The 23,019-nt window shown below is 35.2% G+C and overlaps 2 protein-coding genes across 17 annotated transcripts; one reads left to right on the forward strand and one right to left on the reverse strand.

The window, feature by feature from the left end:
* Positions 1–2,177: 2,177 nt before the first annotated feature.
* LOC132183587 (Acyl-CoA N-acyltransferases (NAT) superfamily protein) lies at positions 2,178–14,681 on the reverse strand. Of its 14 annotated transcripts, none has more exons than XR_009440489.2 (10): positions 14,548–14,681; positions 14,312–14,414; positions 13,627–13,706; positions 12,834–13,163; positions 12,475–12,551; positions 11,243–11,318; positions 11,087–11,155; positions 4,853–5,031; positions 4,688–4,739; positions 2,178–3,251 (listed from the first exon to the last, which is right to left on the reverse strand). XR_009440489.2 is itself a non-coding variant. In XM_059596922.2 (9 exons), the coding sequence occupies exons 1-8, from the start codon at positions 14,614–14,616 to the stop codon at positions 4,719–4,721; spliced, it is 792 nt and encodes a 263-aa protein (XP_059452905.2). In that variant the 5' UTR covers positions 14,617–14,681; the 3' UTR covers positions 2,178–3,251; positions 4,688–4,718. The 14 variants fall into 14 exon arrangements, 7 of the variants coding, with proteins under 7 accessions (XP_059452905.2, XP_059452903.2, XP_088374316.1 ...); XR_015912817.1 differs by lacking the exon at positions 2,178–3,251 and adding an exon at positions 4,200–4,520; XM_059596922.2 differs by lacking the exon at positions 4,853–5,031 and having other exon boundaries at positions 11,243–11,285.
* Positions 14,682–15,361: 680 nt separating this feature from the next.
* LOC132184544 (uncharacterized) lies at positions 15,362–22,624 on the forward strand. 3 transcript variants are annotated; one of them, XM_059598215.2, is made up of 11 exons: positions 15,362–15,475; positions 15,692–15,824; positions 15,941–16,001; positions 16,418–16,488; positions 17,669–17,733; positions 18,759–18,803; positions 18,943–19,023; positions 19,265–19,332; positions 20,922–20,973; positions 21,582–21,742; positions 22,012–22,624. In XM_059598215.2, the coding sequence occupies exons 2-11, from the start codon at positions 15,716–15,718 to the stop codon at positions 22,082–22,084; spliced, it is 786 nt and encodes a 261-aa protein (XP_059454198.1). In that variant the 5' UTR covers positions 15,362–15,475; positions 15,692–15,715; the 3' UTR covers positions 22,085–22,624. The 3 variants fall into 3 exon arrangements, with proteins under 3 accessions (XP_059454198.1, XP_059454199.1, XP_059454202.1); XM_059598216.2 differs by lacking the exon at positions 15,362–15,475 and adding an exon at positions 15,515–15,545; XM_059598219.2 differs by lacking the exon at positions 15,362–15,475 and having other exon boundaries at positions 15,556–15,824; positions 20,925–20,973.
* The last annotated feature ends 395 nt before the right edge of the window (positions 22,625–23,019 follow it).

Raw genomic sequence — 23,019 nt, forward strand, 5'->3', positions numbered from 1 at the left:
CCCTAATATGAATAGTAATACTGTAATACTATTCACTCGTCGCCTTCCCCGCGGGAATAGGGCCGTGTGAACAATAAAATGTCTCAAAATTTAAAAATATTGGCACCCAAAGCTTGCGTTTAAAACAACCACATATACCAAAAAACTTCAAAAATTTTCCTCTTTCACCCACACACACAAAACTTTAATTTTTATTATTTTATTATTTTTTATTTTGGTTTAACTTGGGGGCATTTTTGGATTTTGCTAAAATATATGGGGTCAATTTTGGAAATTTAAGAAAGAAAAAAAACACGTGACTAATTTTTCGGTTAAATTAGACGGAAAATTTTTAACGGATTGGCCACATTGAAATTTTTTGAAAGTTTGATGGGGTGCATTGTAAAAATTGAAACATTGGAGGTCAAATAGAAAATCGACTCAAACTTTGTGGAGGGTAAAGTGCAATTTTTCCTATTTTAAATTATATGATTTTTGTAGAATATCTGTTGTTGTTTACTTGATTTCCAAAATTTATCTTTTCTATTTTCTCTATTCATGCCAACAAAGCAAATACCTTGTTTCTTATAACTCTTTCTTTTAAGACAAATGCATTAGAGGCATTAATGTAGACCTGCATGACCCGTTCCTCAACTTTGAAGGAAAATGCTATTTTTTGTTCTTTGGAGCTGATGTCAATCATCCCGGTTACTACACTATCAAAAAAAGTGTAGTTAGCGACATTTGGAATAACGATGTTTTCTAAGTTTTTAGAAAACATCACTAAAATGCGACATTTTATTGTTCAAATGTCACTATTTCACTATTCATAAAATAGTGACGTTTGAATAGTGTTACTATCCACGCGCGAAAAGCGACATGTGGATAGTAACTTACTATTTACACATCACTTTTCACACATGACCTTTCGCGTGTGAATAGCGACACATGAATAGTAATACTATTCACGCGTAGCCTTTCCCGCGTGAATAGAAGCGTGTGAACAATAAAATGTCTCAAAATTTAAAAATATTGTCGCCCAAAGTTTGTGTTTAAAACAACCACATGTACTAAAAAACTTGAAAAAATTTCCTTTCACCCACAGACATAAAACCTTTTTTTTTTTTTTTTTTTTTAATAATAATAAAAAAAAAAACGCAGGATGGCTACCGGTTTGTTGCCAAAGCGGCAGCCACCCCTGGAGAAGGGGTGTGGCCTAGGGTGGCCTATCGGGCCACCACAAAGCAAATCAGGGGTGGCCCAAAGGCCACCCCAGCCTCAGGGGTGGCCGCGGGCTTAGTTCTGCTTAATGAGAAATGGTTTACTTCTGACCTATTGCAGAGGGTTATATAATATTTGTGTTTTACCTTTGCCTGCTGCACTAAACTTGTATCGTTGGTCCCGCCGGTGTACTATGCTGACCTTGTTGCTTTTAGAGGGCGACTCTACTATGAGGCAATGGAGGAAGGTCAATCTCCAGGTTCAAAAGCACCTTGTCAAAAGCACCTTCTTCTTGATCATCTCGACGTCATATCAAAATTTCTTCAAGTTGCACGCCGACTCGGAAAATGAAATGTTCTTTGTTTAAAAGGCTGCATCACAATTGCAGCCTTCTGTTATGGGTAGGTTTTGAACCCCTTGTTCACCAAAAAGCTACTGTCCTTCGTAGTTAGTGCATTTTAGGGTGTCTTTTTGTTTTTGGTTAAAAACATTATGATGTAATATGAAGGTGAAAATCATTCTCTGTTGCAAAGGGTTTTGTTTTTAGGTTGTTTTAATGTTTTTGTTTTGAGAAGGAGAAAACAAAAGGCAGAAAACAAGCTCGTTTGGTAAAAATTTGCATGTTGGTATAGGTAATTATTCAAACTTTCATCTCATTCATGTATATGCAATTGCTGGTAATATTTTTCAATGGTCAGTCTGCGTAAAAACAGTTATCCACATTCAAAAATGGTTTTAAGTCGATTCAAATGAGAGAAAGCATGGAGCTAAGCTGGACACGTTTAAGGGATTACTTAGATCTATGAATTCTCACACTTCAGCACATGGTGGTTTGCAGTCTCAATTTTCAGAGATGCATCTCTGCAATGGTGAAGATGAAGTCTCAATGTTCATGATTCTTGAGGATATTATCAAGAAACATATATACTATAAACGTAAAACAGAGCACCAACATGGAAAGCAGAGGAGCTTGGGAGAAGATGAATTTCTCTGTTATACATTGAATGATTTGATAATCTGTACATTCTAAGTATATATACTGTCATTATGATTACATATAGCTTCTATACGTATAGCTACACTAACAATACCTATAACAACTTACTCAACAAACTTAAATACGTTGTAACTAATATAACTGACATAACTACTTGTAAACTAAAAATAAGTTAATCTTCAACTACATTCCAGCTCATTGTTCATTCGGAACTTGATGGTTTGATTAATTAAATCTAAATGCTTTTTGGTGCAATTCTTGAGTTGTTTACTTGGGCTTTCAGGCAAGAAACACTATAACCTATTGGTTAGTGCTATGAGAAAAGATTGGTTTTTGGTGCTATAGTCATGAAATATTTGGAGCAGAAAATGTTATATAATTATGACTGCAATGCATATGAAACCTAATGTATTTGCTTTCAAAGTGAAGTTGGAGCTCCATCTGCATGTGTAATAAAGAATTCCGGGTTATAGGACCTGTAACCCTAGTTTTAGAACAATTAAGAGAAAAGCTTTGAATCGAGTAAAATCTGGACTACCTTTCTACAAGATGTTTAATTAGATAATTTGAGTGAACTATTATACCGTGGCCTGAAGGAGGAGAATGATTGTAGAAAATGAAGATGAAAATCTCTGCTTAGAGAATAGATGATGATGAATGATGATGTGGTTTCTGCCATCACTCTCTTTGTCTTCCTAGGCTGCATATATATATAGCTTCCCCAACTCCTTTCCTCCATTGCCGCAGCTCTTAATTTTACAAGTTTTGCAATCAAACGAGAAAGCTGCATAGTATTTAAAACTCTTTACAGTTTTCCTTTTCAGATGAGAAAGCCAGGTGGTTCCTTGTTCATGAAAATGAATTATTGCTAACATTGTTAGTACGCTGTCCAATCGTTTACTATCATGCCAGCAGCTATCACTTTACTACCACGGTTCACAGTCCCAGCCACCAGAAAGTTCATCCAAGTCCACAATGAAAGTATGGGGATGGATTTCAGCCCCCGGAAGTATCAGAAAGTTCCCATGTCTTCAATGAAAGTATGGGGATGGACCTGCAAAAAATGTTTGATGAAGACAGCAAGCGTACATAATATAATATGCCTCAAAAAACACCATTTCAAGGAGAGACATTTTTACAACTCTCCATGTATTTAGGATGCTTAAGCTATCAACAGTTCTGCATTTTGTCTTTCCTTTTCCTTGTTGCATGCTAAGACGTTATCTTCATTAATTTCATTGTTGGCATGGTTTCTTTCTTTACATTCTCATAGTTGCCTTTTAATCTCAAGTTTAATTGGGGCGACCACAATATGTTGACAGATCAAGCATGTTGCTCAGAAGTGAAGGTTGCTGAGAGATGAATTGAGGTTTTCTGGTCAAAGAATTATGATTTAAGCAAATTTTTCTGGCCAAAGAATTATAATTTAAGCAAATTCTCCTTTTGTAGTCTTCCTACACACCCTCCTCCAGATATTGCAGAGTGAGTGCACAGATTTCTTCTGCTGTAAACCCTGTACATTTTTCTGAGTTTTATGTAAACAGTCTGTCCAGATAGTTTTACCTACCAGAATAAAAAATCTGTTTACTTCCACTTTGTCTATCAGAATGCAGCTAGTGAACATACCATATGCTATTTTGAACTTCACATTGCCCTGAAAGATCACAAATTCATTTTGTATGCAGTGGTAGCTCAATCTAATTCTAGGATGCAAGACATAGGGACATAGTCATAAATACGACTATAATATGTGGTTCTTGTTTGCAGAACCCAATTTTTGGTTGTTATTTATCTAGTGAAATTCCTAGAGCTTGGCTAGCTCGCAGATCATATCATAGTTTATGGCTTAAGCTTGGAGTTGTATTAGCCAGGCTATTGTGAGTTACAAAACTTTGGTTGTTAGGCAAGAAAGGCAGTAATATTGTAGCACATTAAAGTAACAGGTCCATCTCTCTCTCTCTCTCTCATTTTCCTTGTTCCATTATATGGACAAAATGTGGGAATACCCTCTCAAAATATTCTTTTATTTATTTATCTCAAATAAGAGACAGAAAATAGAGCCACAATGTCAGGATTTTTGTCTATATTTACACTCGTTAACCAATGGAATCCTTTAGTACAACAGGCATGTAACCGGCATTGCCCCTTGTAAGATGCAGACAATTACCCTTTGTAACATGATACATGTTTTAGATAGAAATCAAATTGCTTAAAGAATTTGGAAGAGGAAGCATGTGACCCATTTATCTTGGGAAAGATCATCAACTCAAACTGTGTCCTATGACAGGCAGAAACTGGGAGAAAGCTGCATATTTCCAGTGTCCTAGTATATATTTTTGGAAAACTAAAAGTCAATCAACATGGTGAACTAAAAGGAGACTACTCTGCATTGTTCACTAAAAAACCTTTTTCATGAAATCAAAAGATATGTTATGGACCAGGTTTCTAAGATCATTTACTTAAATTGGAAAAAGTTCACTCTGAAATCACCTGGGCAGCATAGAAAATCTTGTGACTCTCCTCAGTGGGTCTGAATCATTACCTGCATGATGAACAAAGGATATTTATCCAATTTAAACTCCCATTTCTAATATGACAAGTAGTATATTGTTCAAGATGAATTGTAAAGTAGTCAGCACATCCCAATGCACTTACTCTCCAAGCATGAGTAATCCAATTATTAAATTTGCTTGCATGGTAGCTGCAGTTCACCAAATACAGATTCCAAAGAGACAGATCACAGATGAGCTGAGCATTTATTGGTCCCCATTTTTCTGATTGATTTTAACCCCTTGCTTCCATTGGCACTGGCTTCCAGGAAACTAATTTGTCACCTAAATCGGCTTTCTCTTGGTCAGAAGTTCTTAAAAAATTGTTAATAGCGTAGGACAGAAAACGGGGGAGAAAAAAAAATGTCACAGCAATAAGGTTGATACTTCCAATAAAACAAAAGTTATAACAGTCACTTCTACTTTCCTCTTCACTTCTTACCTATTATATTACTAAAAGACAAGTGTCAAATGAGCTATTAAAAAGAAAAGACAAAAGATTCATAAAATCATTTCAATATCATTCAACAACTGCAACCCTGCTGGAGTTGTTGAATGTGTGAAAAATAATTTTTGTTCATTAAGATTTTAGGGATCCAACAATTATACCCACACTTGAAGTACAAAACAGATCTAGTTTTTCAATTTCCTTGTTTTCCTGGCAATGGCAATGCCACATATAAACTATACAGTGATGGAGGAAGTGGATTTAAAGGATCGGCAGTGGACAGTGTACCTACGGCAAGTTGTTTTATGTGAAATTCTGATTTTACTTATGAGTAAAGACAAGGAAGAATCCTATTTACACAAATTTTGCCCATCCACTTGAAATGCGAATATTAAAAATTGCACTTTTTTTCTTCGACAATCGTGACATGTGAGCTGTAATGGTGCAAACAAATACAACAATTGAACAAATGCTAGATACAAAAATTTTGCATCAAACCCACCTGAAGATCCACTTGAAGTGTCTTTGTTAATAGCACCAGGAGGCACCAAGTGATTCGATAATATCAAATTGTGCTGCCCCAAAGGTTTGTTTGACTTAATGCATAAGCCACTGGCAAAATAATATATTTTAACAGCTCAATTCTCCCAATATTCTGATAAATGCTTCATCTAGAAAGGTAAGATCCTTCTCAAGGGACCAATTTTTCACATTACATGTGAAAAGTCTAATAATCTAAATGTCAACATTGGAAAAGACACAAAACGCCATCCAGGACTCACACAAGGAGAGAGAGAAAGAGAGCGAGAGAGTTGATCATTGTTCTGCACGCTTAGAAGTGTTTACATTACTGGAATCACAACACCAGTGGAAATTATCTATAATGCATATGTTATTAATGGAAAATATTAAATTGGAATTTCTTGAGCAGGGGTATATGCATATACCTCATACAGCTTGATTAATATGACCAAAAAAATAATTAGTATAGCTATACAGAAGTTTCACTGTTGTAATGCAAGACCACAGAAGTCTCACTGAACATAGGGAGGATTTCTCCTATCTCAATTCACATAACTTGCATTAATGTAGCAAATTCAAGATGAAGCTTATGCTGAAAATATTGAAATTCAGATTACTGTATATAGGAACCAAATTCTATCTTGAATCTTGTATTCACAATCTCTGGATTTCTTTTCTATACGGGAGGATGGAGCATTAGATGGAAAGTCTCAAGCCTTTACTGTTGACTATCAATTCTGAATGACTGAACAACACATAAAAGACAGGCTTGTATGTGGTGCTTCTAGTTAAAAGGCTAGCAATCTATACAAGAGCATCAGTCCACTAAATAGTTTATTCCAAAGTAAGTATATAAAAATTTCCGATGACTGACTCACTCAAATTAGTTAAGCAAAATATGTTTCTCTGAAGGGAAACATTACTTAAAACAATAAGATCAGAACAAAACCAAAAAAGCACCACTCACTTTGATTCCAAAGTGCTGCTCTCTCTCTCTCTCTCTCTCTCTCTCTTTTAGCCTAACATTATTCTATCTTTTAGTTCCCTAGTGGTTAGTGCTCAAGTTACCACTAACTGTAGAAACAAGGTCTGTTCTCGTAGTCATCACCTTGACATGAGGAATATGTCAAAACTAGGAGAAAACAAATCAAACATGTTGACAGAAAGAAATGAAACAACCAGGGCATGAATCCCTTGAAATACACTAACCAAAATATGTTTCTCTCGGTAAACTAAGTTAAAACCCCACTTCATACCATCAATTCAAGGCCAAATCAGGACAAAACACTACTGTACAATAGCTTAGACGTTTCTTCTAATTTCACTACTTCCATGTAGACAAATAACTAGAATCAGATTCACAAGAAACTTCCCTAAATTCTTTTTACCCCTTTTTAAGTCAGACACAGGTCACGTGAAAAAATTTATGCCATTGGTAGATATGCATACCATACGTTCAATTACTCACCTAGATTTGTGACCCCCTGATACAAAGGGAATACACATGAAATCCTAGACCAGAATCAAGACCTGCACCACCCATTTCATGATCAGACTTATATATTACGTCTTAAGTTCAGATACAGAATTAGATATATGTCCTATAAGTGATTAGTGGGAAAAACAAAGTCTGATTCAGTGACATCACACTCGATCCAGATTCTTTGCTGCATAGAAAAAATCAGATGTGGAGGTGAGGATAAAATTTGTTGGATCCGTCAAAAAGAAATACCTTTGAAGTGAAATCCTATTATAAGTCTCTCTCTACACCGACACAGGCGTTTGCTCCGTAGAAGAGTATTTGGAAGGTGAATGCTCCCTCAAGAGTGGCTTTCTTTGTGTGGACGGCGACGGTAGGAAAGATCCTCACTTTGGACAATTTATGAAAGAGGAATGTTATGGTAATGGAGTGGTGTTATACGTGTAAACACTAGGGAGAGTCCATTGACTATCTATTCCTACATTGTGAGGTTGCAAATGAGGTGTGGAGTGTTTTCTTTCAACTCTTTGGAGTGAGTTGGGCAATGCCGCGAAAGGTGAGTGATATCTTGGGAATTTGAAGGGGTCAATTGGGTAATAGGCATGCTTTGCGTATGTGGAGGCTCGTCCCATTATGTGTGATGTGGTGTTTATGGCGTGAACGGAATGCACGCAGCTTTGAGGATAAGGAAAGCGGCATGATTGAGTTGAGGAAGTTAGCGTTACATACTTTGTTCTCTTGGAGCGGGACTTGGTTGAACTCGCATGAGTCCACCTTTTCTAATTTCTTAGAGCTTTGTAAATCTTTTTCTAGTCAATAGGGGTTACCCTTTATAACTCTTGTATACATGGGTTGCGCCCCTCTGTGCGTTTTGATAATACACTTATTACTTATAAAATAAAATTTAAAAAAAAAAAGAAAAAAAAAGAAGAAGAAGAAATAAGCACCCACATTGATCACACAGAACAATAAAATTTCAGTCCTTCAAAAAAAGGTAGTTGGAAAGATACTTCGGAGTAATCTAAGCTAAAACCCCACATCTAAAATAAGTTCCAAAGCAAGCAAAACAGACCAAGCCAAATGAAGCCATTTGATAGCCAAGCCTGAAAAGGACAAGCCAAGTGAAGCCAGCTTACCTACTCTCGTCTCTTCTTAAGACTCTCTATCTCACTCTCTGTACTTACTTAGTAAGGCACCAGAAGAATATAAAATGTCCTAGGGGAAAACACTTGTCTTTGTTGCATAACTTCTTTGGAAAGAGCCCTCCAGGCAAAATATCTCTAGACTTCCACGGAGGTGAACTACAACAACTCTTTCTTGTTTGATTACACCCACATGCTAAAGAAGTTTAGCATGTCATAAATATCAGAATACCATTTGCTCAGTCTCATGTAATAGAACCCTATTTTATACATAACCATGTGATATTGGTGGCAATGCATAAGAAAAAGGGGAAATATGCAAAATGAGAAAGAGAGAGAGAGAGAGCTTTACCACTCATTCTGGAATCAAAAAGAGATACAAAATGAAATCCAAAGCTAGCATAGCCATTAACTAACAAAAAAAGAAAAAAGAAAAAGAGATTTTATCCATCTATCAATCTACTAGGCAGCATTGTGTTGGAAAATAATACTTATTGGTTGAAGGCAAAGGGGCATCAAGCAAAGACCTTAGAGCATCTCTAGCAGTTGATGGCTATTTTAGCCACTCAAAATTAACTTTTTTAGTTTAGCTACTACTTTTTTACAATGAACGCCAGCATACTCTCTATTTTACAATCTATTTTATTTAAATATTGTTTTTTATCCTTAACTTTTCTTCCCCTCTCTCTCTCTCTCCAAAACCAGAGCAACACCAAAATCACTGTAATCATCTTTCTCTCCCTCGTGTTTTTTTTTTTTTTTTTTCATTTTCTAGAAAACATCCCTGACCCACCCTTTTTTTTTTGTTTTCTATTAATCATTCTTTGTTTTTGTTTTTGTTTTGAAACCAGACCAACAAATCAACACCTGGAAATCAGATCAGACCATGAAATGCAAGGATAAAAATTGGATCAGAACATCTCTCATCTCTTGGCGTGATGGGTTGGAGAAATGGGCTACAAAACCAAGCCATCATCTCTCTTGAATTCCATGGTGGAAGTGCTTCTTCTACGGCAACAGTTATAACAGTCACTTCTACTTTCCTCTTTACTTCTTACCTATTATACTACTAAAAGACAAGTGTCAAATGAGCTATTAAAAAGAAAAGACAAAAGATTCATAAAATCATTTCAATATCATTCAACAACTGCAACCCTGCTGGAGTTGTTGAATGTTTGAAAAATAATTTGTTCTTTAAAATTTTAGGGATCCAACAATTATACCCACACTTGAAGTACAAAACCAGATCTAGTTTTTCAATTTGTTAGGAACAAAGATGATGCACACGAGGCCTTGTCTTATAGACAACACAATTTTTTAGAGGCTTTACACAGCTAAGTTAGAGGAAAATGGTTAGAAACTGAGAAGCTATTTTATTTTTTATTTCTCTATTTCTAGTCTTCCTGTCCTCCTCCACAAATTGCAGAGTGCACAGATTTTTTCTACTGTAAGCTCTGAACATTTTTTCTGAGTTTTTTGTAAACTGTTTGTCCAATAGTTTTTACTTACCAAAAACAAATGTCTGACCAGTTATTTTTCTCAGTTATTTTGCCTGTTCTATATCTATTGCAATGTCTATATCTCTGTATTCAAGCTTGGAATTGTAAAGATAACATCTAAACTATGCTACTGTGAGGTACAAAACTCTGGCTGTAAGTTCCCCGGTTCAGTGAAATGAGGAGTTAGCATTGGGAGCTAAATTCATACTTTGGACCTTGTACGTCATGATCTATCAAAACGTTAGCCACGTCCACATTATTACCCCAAAAAGACTAGTTAAAGTTACAATTAAAGCTTTCTATAGTTACTTATGTAACAGCAGGCTCACTTAGTAAGGAAGCAAAATGAAACTTAGTACTCATGAAACACCTTCATAATCCATCCACCCAATATTGGACTAACTTTCTGGATTTCACATTATGTACACCACCCTCATAGACAAATGACTACGTGCACTACATACATGCAGGCATAAGAGAGAACATTGACTTTTAATATACATGGGGTTCAGGTAGCGAGGGCCTAGGCAGGGGTAACAAACTAGTTTCTTGTTTTCCTTGCAACACTGCTATACATACACTATGCAGTAACTGGGGAAGTGGATTTATTCTGAAGGATTAGCAGTGGATGATGGACCTTAGGCTTAAGAAACCTGGATCCTGAGTCCTGACAAGAAGTTTTATGCAAAATTCTGATTTTACTTATGAAGAGTTAAAACAAGCGATGATCCTATCTACACAACCATTGTCCATCTACTTGAAATGCGAATATTATAATTGTTCTTTTTTCTTGAGAAAACATTCTTTTTGGAGAGTCACCTAAAACAAATAAGACAAACATTCTTCTTGAGAAAACATTCTTGTTCAAAAATGACAGGCCGAAACACAATTTTTTAGAGGCTTTCTATAGTCTGCATTAATACTCAAAAAGTCCCGTTTGGTAGTTTAAAACGTCCCAAGAAAAAACGTGCAGTTGCTTCACTTTTTTTAGCGTTGAAGTTCAACTTAAGACAAATAGTGCAATGCATTTACAAAACTTTTTACCAAACAATTTAATTATTTCCAAAGGGCAGTCATGTACAAATTTTAATATGTCACTCCAACTTGAAAGTAGTTTTGTCAAGAAACTAGCATGATCGTGGACACATAGATTTTCATATTCTAAACATTTATATATCCAATTATGATGCTCAGCTATGAGACTGCAACTAAATACACTTAATGAGTCATATAATAAATTAACTGTTACCTCCAAGATAGCTTTAGCTTCATGATCAAATACTTTGCAAAGAATTTCATAACTCTTCTCAATTCCTAGCTGCACGAAAATCGAAAAACTACCTCAAAATAAAATAAAAAAGAAAAAAGAAAGATAACATAATGTAATGTGATAATAATTCCATACCAATGGATCAACTCTTGACGGTGAAACAGTTGATACAACGTATCTGCTCAAAACTAAAACAAAATTTTCACCAATTCTAGCAACAAAATGTTAAACAGAAATTGCAAGGATATGTTACAGATCTGTGGGATAAAGGCAAATAATGAAATCAATAAACTAACTTTTGAATAACGAGTAAATGATTTATGTGTGCTGCAAACATAAGTTGATTTTAATAATAACATGGGTTCTTTGTTGGTTAATGCAATTCTCATTCACCCAAATAATAATAATAATAATAATAATAATAACATGGGTTCTTACTGACCAAATTTTCTTTTGAATATCAAATGTTTGTCCGACTCTATGGCCTCTTCTATGTACCGGCTAGTTGTCTAGACCAGTGGCATGCATTACCCAAAACTTGTTGATGTTGACAGAGGGGCCAACTAGATACCTCACTTTTTTATTTCTTTTATTAAGAAATAAAAACGTATATTAAAGGGAAAAGGAGAATAAGTAAAATGTCTCCCACCAGTTTGGAGGCTAGCTTCATTGTTAAAGGACATAATATATACATTCTTTGATCATGCTTGATGAATACATGCATAGGAATGAACATTGCATTGATTATATTTGATTACAATAGGTCGAATACTAAATAAAATCCTCATGGTGATTCCAAACTAATTCAGACACAAAAACTGAAAACATAATGATTTTGTCTGCATGTTTGTGCATTTCTGCACAGATCTATGAACCATGTACACAGAAAAAGCTTATATGTGGTGTCCTCATGTCTAGATTTAGTGAGTTGCCTGCTCTGCAAGCAATACCACATTTCTAAACACAAAGCTTGTGATTTGACCCAAATGGTCAAACTCTTTGTCCAGTCTCAAATATCTACACCACCAATTTTTATTTTTATTTTTATTTTTTAGTTTTCGGGTATACTGCCTCAGAATGAAAATTAAGCAGGTAAGCCTTAAAAAGGATGACCATCAAGTTTCTTCTTTGTTTGTTTCTTATGGAGGGAAGCATTAAGGAGTGCTATTAAGTGTCTGTTGTTTTAAGAGAGAAGAGATTGGACTGTCACAAGATAGTTATGACCTTTTATTGCCCCTAGGATCAGCTTGGCTCCTAATAAAGGAAATATTGACATGGTATTAGGAAAAACTCCCAAATTTTACATTTAATATGCAGTCAGTCTTTACTTGATAAAAATAAGTAGATGGTTGTATAGTGAGGTTTACCTTAGCTTATTTAAATAGAAATTCATAGCTAAAGAATTTGCTTTTTGAACAGTCAGCACCACAGCACTCATGCGGTTCTGCAAAGATGGAAATTCCAAATTGATGACTACATGTAAGGCAATGACAAACAAGAAAGCTGTAAGCTTAATAAGAAGAATATTTAAAACACCACACTAGAGGGTAAATAAGATTTTGGAAACTCCAACATGAGACTATATTAACATAATCATCAACAAAAGTCTCAGAAATCCTTTTGAGTGTCATATGACAGTTTTGAAATATACTACAGCATAGTGTTTAATTCAACAAATTTCTGCAATTATTAACATGAAAGATAGAGAAGAATCATAACTCAGCACCTTGCACGCAATAAGCTCAATAAGTTGCATTAGAAAATTCCCCAGTCCTTTTGCTTGGACACAAGGCTCAAGTTGTAATTCATACACATAAAGTACGGGTATCTTTTCCTCTAGAGTAAAGCGGTAGTGTACAAATCCAACCATGGGTCCCCTATCTTCAACACAATTATTTGAAGGTCTTTTCCTCTCTGACATTGTTAAGATCTCACTCGTACTTGCACTTGGAGCCTCATGCACAAATATATAACGTGCTTCTGGTGCAACCATTTCACTACGCTTCACCTTCTCCTCTGTTGGCCATTCAAACCCATATGGTGCCTCCATATTGGCCTGCAGATTTCAGAAGGTTAGCCAATTTGTATTGATCCAGAAACAAAAAATGTAACCCATAATAGATAGATACATATATGCATGTATGTATCCATAGTATGCATTTATGTATGTATGTCTACATAATTTTTTTTATTTTTTAATGACAGGGAACCCCCCAAGGCGGGGCCACTTCATGTATCCACCCCTGAGGGCAAACTCCAGACCTGTGCAGGGCATCCCACCGGACCCACCCCCCAAAAAAAGGGTAAGGCTCATGTTCTTAAGGAATTGTTTACACTCAAGGGGATTTGAACCTTAGACCTTATGGGGATGGCACCAAGTGCAAAGCTTTCACCACTTGAGCCAATTCCTTGGGATTAATGTCTACATAATATGCGAAGGAAAGAAAATGAGAGCAAACTTTCATCTGGGTCATTTTGCATAATTAATTGTCAAAGATGAATAGTCAGCCTTCTATTACCTTAAGGAGCCTCATAATGTATTTCTTGATAGAAGAGGAGAGTTTATCCCCGCACCCCGATTTCAAGTATATAGATAGGCCTAGAAATCAAATTAACATGGGCATTACAAGAAATATTCAATTTGAAAGTACAAAACTGTAAGCCATAACTTGGACATCAACCAATATGGTAGCAATTTCATTAAAAAAGAAAAGGAATGAAAGATCAAAGAAGAAAATGCTGCTAAGTCCAAACTACTTACAAAGACCACAAGTTCATCGTTTCCATGCAAAAATTAAAAATACAGTTGAGATGATCAACAACAGTAATTTCTCTTGCAGTTCTCACGACTATGTATTATGAAGATGCCAGAAAGCAAAAACACAAGTAACATAAGAAACATATAGACTTCAAAGGTGCTAAGAGACTTCAATTAACCATCAAAAGAATTAACTTTTTGTTATTTATTTTTCTATTTCCCTTCTTTTTCCCCATTGGGATGCTACATCATCACAGAGCATTCGCCAAATTATGCTGGAGAAAACAGACAAAGTATCCAATTCCAGTGACCCACCAAAGTATAATGAATGCATGAACAAACTAAAAAAATGAAAAAAGCTTTAATCATAGTTCAGAATAGTGAAATGGGTATATGGGGTTGGTATACAATCATGGGATATAGTAGTTGGGCTACTAGTGTGATACCATTTCTGTCGAAGTGGCGAAAGGATGGGAAAGAAGTAAGAGGGTCTTTATCAGCCGAGGCTGATTTGATAAGCTCATCCATCGCCTTCTTCTTCTCAAGAACCTACAAATACACGACCAATATTCATTCCTATAGAAGTGGCTCACAGCTTTTTAACTTAAAATGAATATTCATCGAAAAAAAAAAAAAAACTAAAAGGAAGAAACTTTATAGAAGCTTCGGGAGTGTTATCTACCTCTTTACGCTTAACCCTGTTTTCTCTGTTGTCGTTAGATTGGTTGCTAGGAAGCCCCTTCGATTCCATTCCTGCCGATCTTTCTAACTCCCACGTATGACGGACAGATATATGGGTTTTGAGAGCTGAAGGAATGTGCGTACTACGTGCGTGGGTCATATTTCTTCTTTTTTTTTTTTTTTTGGTTAAATATTTTTTTGCCCATGTGAGTTAACAATTTTATTTTTTTGTCCCTAGAGTTTAGTTTTTATTACAATAGATACATTGGATTTATATAAAGATAGAGATGGTATCTCCGTCTAAAATTTGACGAAAAGTCATGTCAGCGCCATTAAAAAATTGACATGTGTCCATATATCTAATTAAAAATTAAAAAAAAAATAAATTAAAAACATTACAAAATTATAGAGAAAACTTTACTTTAGACTTGCACATTTTGATAAGCCCTTCTCAAACTTCAAAATCTCTCAATTAAAACCTTTGAAATTTCAATTGCAATCAATTTGAATTTTTCCGTCAAATTTTAAATGTTAAAAGTAAAACAATAGCACTTATACCCCTGACTTTTTAATATTTTTAATTTAAAAAAATATATAATTTTAGTTAGGTATATGAACACGTGTCAATTTTTAATGGTTCTGAAGTGTCTTTTCGTCAAATTTTGGACGGAATTTAGACGGAAATACTATCTTCATTTTTTTGTAAACCCAATGTACCTCTAGCATAAAAACTAAACATACGGGGCAAAAAATAAAAATTGTTAACCTATTTAACCCTTTTGTTTTTTAAAAATCTAACCCCAGTTTGTTGGGAAAAAACAAAAATACTACGAAACTTTTGTTGTTCTCAAGCATTACTCTAGAAGTTATTCTCCAAATTAAAATATAGGTGCAAAAAAATATAAAGTTGTTAAAGGTCCAAGTCAAAGGTATTTATTCCTAAATCAAGTTACTAACTTTGTAAATTCAGACTAGCCGCAAATCTCAGTGCCAAATCAAGTTACTAACTTTGTTCACAATTAATCAGGCTCCCTTATTATTCCCGTTCAGTTCCTTTTTCGTTTTTTGTAGTTTATATGTTTGTTGAAATGCCTCCAAGACTTATTGTTTGTTGTGAGCTTGAAATTGTTGTTGTTTGGTTGCAGCAGGTGGGCATGCACGCGTACTAAATGGGATGGGTATTGATTGTTGGTTCTTTGGTTGTGCTCTGGGTAGCATCTCTGTGCAAAATCCTTCGCGGATCAAGCTCACCTTCCAGGAGCTTATTCTTGAATACTGGTGGGTTATTTACACAAGCGTTAGTTCTTTCATTTCATATTGTTGGGCTTTTTTATGGGTTTTATTGGTTAACAGGTTTATGCGTTATGTAAAGCATTTCTATCATTGAAATGTAGGTGGAGCTCTTCCCAAGAGAAATGTCTTGCTAGTTGTTGCCCACCCAGACGATGAGTCTATGTAAGCTTGAATGAAATCTTGATTTTGTGACAAATGCGATGGCGTCTTTTAAGTCCCATAGTGCTTTAATGATACCCTTTTTCGTTCATCAATACCTGAAGTCCACCTAGTTTCAGCGTTGAAGCATCGTTTTTGTTGATGCCTTGCGATGTTGTATGAACTTATGCCTTCAATTAAATACTGTCCATGATGTCTCCAGTCTAGTAATATTGCTTGGTTACTTGATATATATTCGAGTTACTTAAAGCTTTCAAGTGTTCAATTTTTTTCCTCGTCTGTTTCGAGAAAGAAAGTTTGATTTTGTTGTCCAAGTTAATTGATATGCTGCAATTTTTCTTGTTTAAATTGATTTTAAGTGTTCATTCTTGGTTATGTGATTTTTAGTTTTGTTGGAACCTTCTATGACATTTCTGCAGGTTCTTTTCTCCAACAATAAGCTATCTGACTTCAAGAGGGCACAATCTGCACGTATTGTGCTTGTCAATTGGTAAGACCACATTCATCAACATGTGATTCTTTCGAAGTGTTCTCTCACATTAAGATACATGTGCTTGTGTATCACTTTTTGGGTATTTGAATTCACCTGCAATATCTGTGTAAAATAAAGTAATCAACATTCTCACTGTTTAAAAATTGCTGAATGATATTATTCCATTCATCTCATAATAGATAATGTACATTCCTTTTTGGGCTGCATAAAAATTAATGAAAGTTTCCAAAATTGTAAGCAGTTACCCATTTAACTTCCCATTGAACCCACACTTTTTCAAATATACCTCCATCTTTCCAGGCGCCTGAGGGCATTTTCAAAAAGAGTACACATGCCATTGTAAAGTTTAATCTATTGTGGGATGGAAGGAATTTAAGTCAAGATCCCCTTGAAGTAGTCATCATTCCACATTAAGCAAGCTCGTCAATTGGTTTGGCATTTACACCCTGGACGTGATAGAAGGTCAAAGCTCTCATAAATATATGAGTCTCTTATACTTCAAATGTTCATTGTATTTGATTCATCAGTTGTAAATTTTAAAAACTCTTCTGTGTAACTGGTGACATGACCTCTTTGTTTCACTCAAATCTTCTTTAATATATGAGAGGTCTTTTATAAAAGGGGATTATTTCGGGGCTTGGTGAAGTTTTAGTTTTTAGTGTACTCCATGGATCTTGATTGAAAAGTATACCAGGGATGTTGTTTGAAACACAATTCATGCATGGATGTGGCCCATGAGCAATTTGCTCAAATGACATTTTCTCTCTCCGCAAGAAATGGGGCAGAGGAAGTCATGGATTCAAAATCTATTTGGTGTTTTTGTAATTTACCCGCAAAAAAGAAAAAAAAAAAAATTATGCATGGATGGGCCTTGCTGCTTTCCCAAAATATCTAGATTATTATAGCTAAGTCTATTCCTTGACAGACAAGAGTTTCTCTCCGGTATTTTCCTTTTCTCTTTAATTCTTTTTTGGTTCAATTCTAGTTTTCTTTGTGATGTGGAAATTTTTGTTTTGCAAGTCTTTACTACAATATGTGCATATTATATGCACCGTTTCATGTATAATTCCTACATACAGTTGGGGTAGGGCACATTGGATCTTCTCCAGTGATATTTATCCTTCAGCATACTCTTTCCTGGTTTTATCCCTTTTGATTAGTTTCATTTATTTTGTAGGCGATGCCGATGGCAAGGGGGACATCAGAAAAGAAGAGCTTCATCGAGCTTGTGCAATTCTCAAGGTGATCTAATATATGACACAATAAAGATGGGATTTTGATGTTCACCTAGAGTGCTAAATCAATGCCAATTCGAGACATGAATGCTAAAGTAATATAAAGTGTGCGAGTAATGCCGCATGTCCTCCATAGGTTCTCCAAAATTGATGTAGCTTTTAAAATCACCATTTGATCTAATTGTGATTTTAAAAGCTACATCATTTTTGAAATGACACAAGAAAGACATTTAGCATTACTCAAAGTTTGCAGCTAAAAACCAATCTTATGTACATGCATGTCAACTAAGCAGAAACTAGAGAATTTCATTTTGGTTCACATGAAACAGAGATGGTGGGGTTTTCATCACCATTGTTGCACTGCAACCAAGCAGTCAAGAAAAACCCATTCTACATTGAGATGAGGCTTCATTAGCCCATCAGTTGGTTGATTTTGGAACCAATTCAAGCTAACTGGCATTGAGGTCAACTACTATGACTATGAGGCGATAGTTCAAGCATTCAATATTTGTACTTAACACGATATGATACTCAATTGGTTAGTGGTTCATTTCCGAAAGAAAGAGAGTTGCATATGAGACATATCGAACTTGGGTTCAACACTTAATTTGAGGAACTGGCATTGAGTGGTGTTAGTTAGTCCAAGAGTCCAAGGAATTACAGGGACAGATTGAAACTCATTTCCAAAAGTGGTTTGCATAAATTAATTTTATTCTGGTTCACATGAAATAGAGCCACCATCTTTGCACTGCAACCAAACAGTCAAGAAAATATAAACCCAATTCTACTTTGAGATGAGGCTTCATGAGCCCATCAATTGGTTGGTTTTCAAACCAATTCAAGCTAACTGGCATTGAATTCTTCTCTTCCAAATCTAGTAAAAAGATTTCACCTTCTCTTTCCACTAGCCTTTTGTCTTGCGGATAGCGAAAAATGCAACCAATCACCAAAGAAAGAGAGAATGCTGGTAGTCAAATCATTTCATCTAGCCATTGGTTTTCGATTGTATAACATCTCAAATTTTATCTGCAGGTTCCACTTCAACAAGTGAAGATTCTGGACCATCCAGATTTGCAGGTTCCACTCCAATAACGTTTTGGAACAACCTATATAATTTTATATTGTTTGACTTATCAATAAAAAATATATATATTTTTATATTGTTTTAAATACTATTTGAAGTAGCACCTATAAATTGACATTTTGTCAATTTTAGGATGGTTTTGGCAGGGTTTGGAACCATACTTTACTGGCTAAGATTATTGAGGGGGAAATTATAAATTATGGCATTGACTCGGTGAGATTGTTTTCCCATCACTGGTTAAATTTATCCATTCTTCATTTCTTATTTATTAGTTTATAGATGAGTCCCTTTGTTCATTTCTATCTTGACTTGTGTGATCATTAATTTGTATGTGTCAGATTTCTGACATCCTTGGCTTTTCAGTGTGATGCTTCAAGTATCTTTTGAAGGGCTCTTTTATCATAAATGTTGTTTGTCACTCTAAGATCTCATTTTTCATGTTGGCTTATCTCAGATAATTACTTTTGATAACTATGGTGTTTCGGGTCATTGTAATCACCGTGATGTGCATTATGGGGTTTGGTAAGTTGAATTCTGATTTTTGTATTTATATTTCATCAACTTTTTCACAGCTGTAAGAAAATTTCCAACTGTAGCCTTTATGCACATCTGACATTTATTACTTTTCATAGTGTACTTCTGGTAAGTCCTATTAGGCACTAGCACCTAAAATGTATTTCTGTAAGTCTATTTCTCTACCCATTCTAATCATGCATGTTGCAGACATTTTTTGGTAGATTGTAATTGTGGTTATAATAGCTGTATTTCTTGCAATCCCTGCTATTACGGGTGGGGTTTCTAGCGTGTCTAGTACAAGATTTGATCCCACGGAGAAGGCGCTGATGGTGATCATGGCTATGGCGACAGTGTCTAATGTAGACCAAAATGTTGGGTTGTCTTCGGTTGGATTTGGTTTTAGACCGTCTTCAGAGTTGATGGTGAGAGATCAGGGAGGCGATTTTTGGGATGAGGAGGATGAAGATTTTCCTTACCTTTTAGGTGATTTTCCCCCTGCCACTCTCTTAGATTGGGCTTTGATGGGGGATTCGGATTAGGGAATCAAGGACTCGGAAGTGGTTCTCCCTCGAAAGGTAAAAGGAAGAAGGGAGCTTCTCAATTAGAATGCTCCATCAACTATGTTTCTAAGGGAGTGTCCACTAGGCGTGGGAAAGGCAAGGCTCACGCTTTCTAACAATGAGTGCTTTGTGTGGGATTCGGGCCTTTGGTGTTTTGAGGGTTTTGGGTTTGAGGGCTTCTCGAGTTGTGGTTTTGTGGGTATTTCTCGCTGTTACATTTGAGTTTTTTTTTTTTTTTTTTATGCTCATTTCAATTAGAAGCTTCCTGTGTATATTGCCTGTGTACTTAGAGGTGCTTTGTTCTTTTTTATAAAATTTCCCATTACTTATCCAAAAAAAAAAAAAAAAGCAGAACTATAGAATGTAGAAGAAGCTTTCCTAAACCCTTCTATTTTTTTGCTTGGAATATGGAAACTATTGTCAGTTCTGTTAAAGCCAAGATGGATTGATTGTGCTCTAGATAATTGCATGGAGATCTACTATTATGTTGTCAGTTGATCACTTTTGTGTTTTTACAACAGTTTTCCAAGCATTGGTGTGCACCAAGTATTTTTAAATATTGCGCTTTGGTGCTTTCTTACTGGTGGTCATTGAGAAAATAGAAGGAAATGAAATTTATATACTGTAAAGTTGAGTGCTGAAAATTGATTAATGTCAAGTGTCAACTGGCTTAGAAATGTAGAATGCTTCTAGCCCAAATTGTGTGAAAACTGGTTGAAGTCCGTGCAACCAAATACACATGTAACCTATGCTGTGAGGTATTATTATTGAGTCTTGGAGTCCTTACTGTGATTGGCTTTTACACCGAAGTCTCTGGCATCATCTCGAAGATATTGATGATGAGAATCCTCAAAGTTTTATCTCATGATAACTGCATGAGAATGAGATGAATTACGTACCCACCTCTGATGAATTCCGCTAGTTACTTAGTATGAGCAAAGTACCATTTACAGTATGGCTGCTTTGATGATCATGTTACTATGATGCCAATAAAATATGTTTTGAGAGTTTTTTTTTTTTCATCTATGTTGTAAGCAGCAAGTTCTTGCATGATACTTCACAGGGAACTATTGAGGCCTGGGAGCTTGTACGTTTTCTTTCCTTCAGCTTTATTTTCAAATAATATCATTGGATATCAATTGACTAACACCTCCAATTTATGTTGTTGACAAATTGATTACAAACGCACCACCTTCTCAATTATTTGAGCTATTTGGTTCCTATTTTTTTTTTTTTTTTAAATGTAATTCAAAAACAGAAAACAGTTCAAAAAGCACTTTATCAAATGTATTTTTTTAAAACTGTTTTCACAGAATTACTTTTTTAAAACTTTTTTTTTTCCTGTAACCTAAAAACGGAAACGATATTCTAAAAATACGAACAAACAGATCCTTTACTTCTAATGATTATAATTATTATTCTTTTTGCCCTTAAGTTTCCCATATGGTGGTGCCCATATTAACTTTTCATAGATAATGTCGTAGGTTGGTTCTAATATTTTTTTTTATTTTTTTCATTTTGATACACAATTACTAAAAAGGACAGAGTCTGGTGAGCTGATTTAATTGTTTATAGATGATCAGACTTTATAAACTTTTTTTTTTTTTTTTTGACTTGATGTGGCAAATTACTTTTTTTTTTCAGGCTTCCTGCACAAAGTTTCATAATTCTTGTGGTCTTTTTCATTGTCCTTAGGTTAGTACCAACATCTTACGCAAGTATACTGGACCACTTGATATCTGGTTGTCCATTTTACATGCTATGCAACACTCAGGTGAAGTGATGCATTGCTTGCTAAATGAGCATCCCCAGAAGAGCTTCCTCGCGATGGCACAACACTCAAGCCAATGGGTTTGGTATTTATTCTTTCCCTTATTTTCAATAGAAATTGAGAGAGAACCTTCGTTGTTATGAGATTTATTTGTTTTCTTTCTTGAATCTATACGTTTCTTTTGATGTGAAGCTGATTCCATTATCATCAATCACAAGAAATTCATTTCTTAAATCTCTGGCCTATTTTTTTCTCCTTGAGCAAATTTCTGGCTATTTTTATTGGATATTTTATATGATAAGCATTCCAATGACCTCATTTCTTTATTTTACAAGATCTTTTTTGTTTCTGCAGGTTCCGCAAGCTTTTTGTAGCATTTTCCAGTTATACCTATGTGAACACGCTTAGAAAGATCAGGCGTATGTGAAGTAACAATGGAACAATTATGGATTATGAGGTCTATTTCGCAGAGTCGTCTCAACGTTAATTTTCTATATCCATCCATGCATATATTGCCAGCTTGATACATAGGTTTGAAGGTGCTTTCTTCACATCAATCAAATTTCTGGCATAATTTTTGGGCAATTTAATAGAAACCCTATAGTCAGGACATGGTGCCACAACTGTTTAGCGTCGAATTACAACTGAAAGATCTCTTCATTTGAGTGACTTGCGAGACAAAAAGAAAAGGAAAGAAGAAGAATTGCACAAAGAAATTCTATACTCGGCTTAGTTTCCTTGATACAGATTATATATGTGGATTACTAATGGTATAAAAATACTGATGTTGGCTTGCATTTGGATATCAGGCTTGGTTTAGGTTTCGTTTTAAAAAAATTGTTTCTCAATTTCTCAAAATAGCTCTTCTTCCCTATTGATAAAGCAAATACATTCCCACCTCTTTTTGTAATTTCTCTCCATGAATTTTGCCTTTGAACCAATCTCCTTTTATGGATGTTTCTTCTTCTTTTCTTCTTTTCTTTTTTCCTATGACTCACTTGAATTGAATTTTATCTACAAGGAACTGTGTTGTAGAGTAAGTAGTTGATTTAAAAATTTTCCTTAGAAATAAATGACACTTCTTTCTCTTAGTTTGGTCCAGCCCTAGAGGCTTTTTGTTTTCCTACTCCAAACCCTAAAGGGTTGACTCCATAATGGGGGCAGCCCTCCCATGATTCTGATGAACATAAGAGTCAACTTCAAATCTGTTGCATAATCCCAAAGCTTTAACAACCAAGCTAGTTGACAACTTATATACCATTATTGTTCTCCCCAATCTAAGCCCCACACCTGAAGCCTACAAGTGCATAAATGGCTTCTAATGAAACAAAGTTGAGAGGACAACTTGACTATATATATATT

This window comes from Corylus avellana, chromosome 7 (assembly GCF_965113065.1).
Source record: "Corylus avellana chromosome 7, dhCorAvel1.hap1.2, whole genome shotgun sequence".
In the NCBI taxonomy this organism is placed as follows: domain Eukaryota; kingdom Viridiplantae; phylum Streptophyta; class Magnoliopsida; order Fagales; family Betulaceae; genus Corylus; species Corylus avellana.

What these genes read in the sequence shown, in the direction of transcription:
- LOC132183587 (XM_059596920.2), bottom strand. Translation starts at nt 14,616, where the DNA reads ATGGAATCGAAGGGGCTTCCTAGCAACCAATCTAACGACAACAGAGAA. An exon ending in ACAGGGTTAAGCGTAAAGAG is followed by an intron (nt 14,415 to 14,547) that starts GTAGATAACACT and finishes GTGTATTTGTAG; the next exon opens with GTTCTTGAGAAGAAGAAGGC. An exon ending in CGTCAAGAGTTGATCCATTG is followed by an intron (nt 11,156 to 11,242) that starts GTATGGAATTAT and finishes ATTTTCGTGCAG; the next exon opens with CTAGGAATTGAGAAGAGTTA.
- LOC132184544 (XM_059598215.2), top strand. Translation starts at nt 15,716, where the DNA reads ATGGGATGGGTATTGATTGTTGGTTCTTTGGTTGTGCTCTGGGTAGCA. An exon ending in TGGACCATCCAGATTTGCAG is followed by an intron (nt 18,804 to 18,942) that starts GTTCCACTCCAA and finishes TGTCAATTTTAG; the next exon opens with GATGGTTTTGGCAGGGTTTG. An exon ending in CACTCAAGCCAATGGGTTTG is followed by an intron (nt 21,743 to 22,011) that starts GTATTTATTCTT and finishes TTGTTTCTGCAG; the next exon opens with GTTCCGCAAGCTTTTTGTAG.